At 64.4% G+C, this 5,272-nt stretch overlaps 1 protein-coding gene across 1 annotated transcript in view; it reads left to right on the forward strand.

Annotated features, from left to right (window-relative positions):
- Positions 1-1,301: 1,301 nt before the first annotated feature.
- LOC102422367 (synaptotagmin-7-like) overlaps positions 1,302-5,272 on the forward strand; it is a 9,604-nt gene continuing 5,633 nt past the window's right edge. The window contains 2 exon segments of the mRNA XM_023748864.1: positions 1,302-1,330; positions 1,494-1,668. Of these exon segments, the coding sequence (XP_023604632.1) occupies positions 1,302-1,330; positions 1,494-1,668 (204 nt within the window).

The raw sequence follows: 5,272 nt of genomic DNA on the forward strand, positions 1-5,272 counted from the left end.
TGCCTGCGTGAGCACGTGTCCACCCGTGTGTCCATGTGTGCATCCACGCATGTGTGTGTGTGCGCGCGCGCGCGCACGTGAGCGCTGCTGTGGCCGCGCCTCTGGGAGGGGCGCCCTCGTGTCCCCGGGTTGGGTGGGGTGTTACGCGTGGTCCAGGCGAGGCCACGCCTCCACGGCAGGTGCCTTGTGCATCCGACTGCTCCCTGCCTCCTCCGCTGCAGTGCGTCCCACTCGCCGGCCCTGCCCCCCACCACTGGGTCTCCCCAAATGTGTTTCCTCTCGGGGTCACGGTGTGCGCCTCCCTGTGTGTGTGTCATCGCGCTGCTCTGGTTGGCCTGCCTGTCGCCTGTGCCATTCCCTCCCTGGTCCCTGGGTGTCTTCTGGGCTTGTGTGTGTGTGTGTGTGTGTGTGTGTGTGTGTGTGTGTACGTACGTGTACGTGCACACCCTGCTCCTGGGCCCCGGTGCCCCTCCAGGACCTGCATACTCCGTGCATGCCTCTGTGCCTGTCGTGGCCACCTGTGTGCTGGTGGCCGGGCCACACCCAGGGCCGTGGCTGATGTCTCCACGTCTGGCTCTGGTCTCACAGCTGTTCTACCGTAGCCTGTCCCGAGCCCCCCGCTGCCGTCTCCCCATCTCCATGCTGCTGCCCCCCTCCTCCTCGTGGGAGGCTCCAGCTGGTCGCTGGGGGCCGGTAGCCCCCCGTCCAGAGCCCCCACTGGCCTCCCCGCCAGCTGCCGGCGGGAGAGCCTGGCTCCCTGGAAACAGCACGGAGGCAGGGTGCAGACAGGGCCTCTCGTGGGACGCTCGGATCCGGGGCTTCTTGGGGGTACCCCGACTTCCTCTGACGCTGGGGGAGCCTTCCCGAAGGGGCACTTGCCCTGTCCACTAGGCGGCTCTTTACATCTCAGCGAGTTTCAGTCCCACGGGTTTCCAATTCTCAGCCGCACTGGCCATTTCTCACACGCTCAGCGGCCACAGGGACAGTGCGGACACGGAACATGTGTCGGCATAGACAGTTCTGCTGGGCAGAGCTGCGAGGACAGGGGCCTGACCTCACCCGGTCGGTCTGGCGTCCAGAGGGCACCTGTGTTCTCGCTGAGCCTGGGCAAACACAGGTGGGGCGTCCGGGGGAGAGGCACCCTGGGTGTTTGCAGAGGGTAATGATGCGGAGAGAGCGACGGAGCGTTCACCACCCGAGCCTCCGCCCCCAGGCTCCCACCCAGGCTCCCGCCCAGGCTGGGGCAGCAGGGAGGCGGCCCTGGGGAGGGAGGCAGGCTCAGAGGCCACATGCAGGCAGGGATGGAGGGTGAGGGCTTTCTGGGGAACAGGTACAGTCCAGGCCCCTCACACCGGGGCGGGTGGGGCGGGGCGGGAGCAGGCCTCCCGTGGACAAGAACACAGTTCCTGCTGGCCTGCAGGCGGCCGCTGCCGGGGGCTGAGAGCGGGGCCTGCCGCCCACGGAGCCCAGCCCCGCCCGCCCCCCCCCCCCAGGCTCGTTCTTTGGGACCCCCCCCCCCCCCCGGCCCCCAGGTTGCCTGCAGGAGGGAAGGCAGTAAACACAACTCCAGTGCCCAGCCAGACGCCGCACGATGAGTCTGACCGCCGGACCGAGCCGCGCTCCTCCGTCTCGGACCTCGTCAACTCCCTCACCAGCGAGATGCTCATGGTGAGAGGCTGCGCGGCCGGGCAGGGGAGGGGCGCGTGTGGAGGTGGGTGGCCGCGTGGGAGCTGTCCACGCAGGCAGGGGACCCAGCGTGGTGACCAGCTCTTTCATCACAGCAGCCTCTCGTGCCTCAGTTTCCCCATCTGTCAAGCGAGAATATGAAGGCCCATCGTGTCCCCCCGTCTCTCTCTGGACTGAACAGGGGCCTAAGGAAAGCTACTCGTGTGGGAGGTTGTCAGGGCCCTCGAGGGAAGGCGAGTGGACAGAGGACGGGGGCAGAAGGTGCCCTTCCTCTGAGCGGAGCCCAGGGAGCAGAGCTCCCTCCCAGTGGAGCAGGTCTCAGATCCCCATCCCGGGACCCTCCCAGCCCCACTGCTGCGGGGCCCGCTGAGGTCCAGAGAGCCGGAGCGCAGGCACGGCCCGGTCCTGATCCCTAGGAGGGGACAGCTGTGCTGGCTGTCCTGTCTGCACCCCCCACCGGGGTCCCAGCCTGTGGTTCTGGGGTGCTGCTTTCTTTCACCAAGGCAGAGGCTGTGGCTTCACCTGGCGCCCCCTGGTGGCAGCATCCGTGGGTCACAGCTATTTGCCCCTCTGCTTTCCAAAGGCAGGAGCCAGTGGGAGCTGTGGCAGCTCAGAAGCGCCAGGAAGGCTCGGGGAGGGGGGGACCCAGGGCCAGCGAGGTTCCTACTGGACATGACCTGGGACAAGTCACTTCCCCTCCTTGGATGAGGCCCCCCTCCACCTCCCCCATAGCGAGAAGGAAGGGGCTGGGTGGGCTCCCAGGCCCTGGCCAGTGCTGACAGCAGGCAGCTCAGAGTTCCCTGCCCACAGCCTTGGCACCAAAGCCCCCGCCCTCCCTGAGGGCCCCAGAGCCCCCAGGCCCCACCTTTGCCATTTGGGGTTCCGGCTGGTTCTAACCATCCATCCCCACTGCCCTTTTGTAGCCCAGCCCGGGGATCTTGTTAAAATGCAGATTTCCCAGCCGCGCTGGCCTGTGTGGCTCAGTGGATAGAGCATTGACCTGCTCACCGAAAGGGTCGTGGGTTCAATTCCGGTCAAGGGCACATACCTGGGGTGCAGGTTCGATCCCCAGCCCCAATCGGGGCACATGCAGGAGGCAACCAATTGATGTGTCTCCCTCACATTGATGTTTCTCTCTCCCCCCCACCTCCCTCCCTGCCTTCCATGCTCTCTAAAAAATGAATGGAAAAAATACCCCTGGGTGAGGATTAACAACAAAGACGCAGGATCCCAGACAGCCGGCCTGCGGTGGGCCTACGCGTCCACATTTCTCTGGGGTGCAGACTAGAGCGTCCGATCTCCCTGCTCTAGATCTGGTCTCCCTCGGGCCTCCTCACCTCCCCCTCTGCCCCGCCCTCCAGGCCCTTTCGAGCCTGGCTCTCCACTGCCCTCCTGTCCTCCCGACTCCCGCGGATGGACAGGCCTCCCTCTGGACAGGCTTTGCCACAGCCGGCCTGCTCCCTGCACAGGCTCTTAATTGGCTCCAGCTTCCCGGTAGCCGGGTTCCCAGAAGGGACGGCCCTTTCCCAGGGAGGGGCGCAAGCCAGGCAGAGGAAGGCAGTGCAGGCCTCTGCCCTCTCGCGGGCCCAGCGGACCCTCTGGGTGGCCGGCAGGCCTACTTGCCCAGCCCCAGGCCACAGGCAGGTTATTAGCGTCAGCCGTGAAGATGAAGGTGCGCAGGGCAGAAGTAACTGCTGTCTGAGCCCCCGGCCCAGGCTGTCTGAAGCTGGGGGTCAGGAGAAGGCCTGGGCACCCACACCTTTGGTTTGGCCAAAGGTAGAGTCGGAGAGGAGGCTGGACCACACCCCCACCTGAGTCTCTCCGCCCTGGCACTGCCCACGTGCTGCTTTTAACAATTTATGGATTGGTTGATTTGCGAGAGGAAGAGAGAGAGAAACATCGATTTGTGGTTCCACTCATGTATCCATTCATTGGTTGATTCTTTTTAAAAATATTTTCTTTTTATTGATTTCAGAGAGGAAGGGAGAGGGAGAGAGAGATGGAAACATTGATCAGCTGCCTCCTGCACACCCCACACTGGGGATCGAGCCCGAAACCTGGACGCGTGCCCTGACCCGAGAATCGAACCGTGACCTCCTGGTTCATAGGTCGATGCTCAGCCACTGAGCTACGCCGGCTGCGCGGTTGATTCTTATCTGTGCCCTGACCAGGGATTGAACCCACAGTCTTGGGGTATCAGGACGATGCTCTAACCAGCTGAGCTATTCCGCCAGAGTCCAGATGCTTTCTGATGCTTCTGCTTGAGCAGGGGCTCCGGCAGCACCTCCCTGGGGGCGTGGTGGGGGTGGCCTGCTTGGTTGCCATGGAAACAGCTCCTGAAGCTGTCCCAGCTGGTTAATTAGGGCTCCAGGCTCTGGTTCTGAAAGGCTGGGAGAAAGCACACGGCACTGCTTGCGTCCATGGTGACGCCCACTGGCCCCTCCCCCCAGGCCACCTTGTTTGGGAGCTAAGAGCCAAGTGACCAGAGGGGCCTCAGGTGGGCGGGGGTCATCTGGACTCTAGTCACCGGGACTCCACCCCAACTTTTGGAGGAAGGGGAGGGGGCAAGAGGTCTTTGTAGGCCCCAGAGCAGCAGGGCCAGGGGCCAGACTGCAGAGCAGGACTATGGAAGGGACCTGAACCATTTAACCCTCCCAGGAACCCCGAGAGCTAGGTCTCACGGTCCCATTCGGCAGATGCCAAAACTGAGGCTCAAAGGGAGTGGGCTGGTGTCAGGAGAGGGGGGGAGCACCAGGGGAGAACTGCACCTGGATAGGGAGCCGCATTGCGGGGGGCCTGGGCTGGGGCTGGCAGGGTTGCCTGGAGAGCCCTCCGCTGTGAGGAAGAAGAGCAGGGAGGCAGCTCCGCCCCGTCCAGCTCCAGGTGGGACCAGGGTGTGGCGGGCACCGACCCGGGTTTGAGCTTCCACTCACCACTCGGCGGCTCGATGCCAGTTAGTGATCTGCCGGGTCCCCCTCCGGATGCTGCGGAGAGAATGAGGGCCACGCACCCGGCTCAGGGCCGGGCCAGGCGCTCGGCAGCTACTACTACCTGTGACTGAGGTGCAGCTCACCTGGGCCGGCCAGTCCTCTCTGGCTTGGGGGCAAGGCTCAGCCTGGCCCTGGGACAGGGGCCTGCTTTGATGGAGAGAGTGGGCCTCAGAGGCAGAGAGGGTTCGTGCTGCTGTGCGGTCTTGGGCGTGTGACTTAACCTCTCTGAGCCGGTCTCCTCAGCTCGAGTGGTGATCACGGCCTCCCCGCGTTGTCAGGAGTCGGTAAGAAGGTGATGTAAGAGTCTCCTGCCATGGTAGGTGCGCCCTCCCTGTATTCTTACCACCGATATTACTTAGGGTTTCAGAGCTGGGGGCCACCTCCCCGGGAGGGAAGAGGGGCCGCAGAGAAGGCTCCCGTGGGGCAAGTGGGGAGAGAAAACGGGGCTCGGCAGTTTCATCTGGGCCGCCCCTGGCTCATCCCGTCACCGAGGAGCTGTTCGTGCGGGAGGCCTGGGCTTGGGGAGCGGTCTGGGGGGGACCCAGGAGGCTGGAGTGGGCGGTATTCTCAGACCTCCCCAGATATTCCCAATGAGC

The sequence above is a fragment of the Myotis lucifugus genome, unplaced genomic scaffold (genome assembly GCF_000147115.1).
Source record: "Myotis lucifugus unplaced genomic scaffold, Myoluc2.0 scaffold_1974, whole genome shotgun sequence".
NCBI lineage: Eukaryota > Metazoa > Chordata > Mammalia > Chiroptera > Vespertilionidae > Myotis > Myotis lucifugus.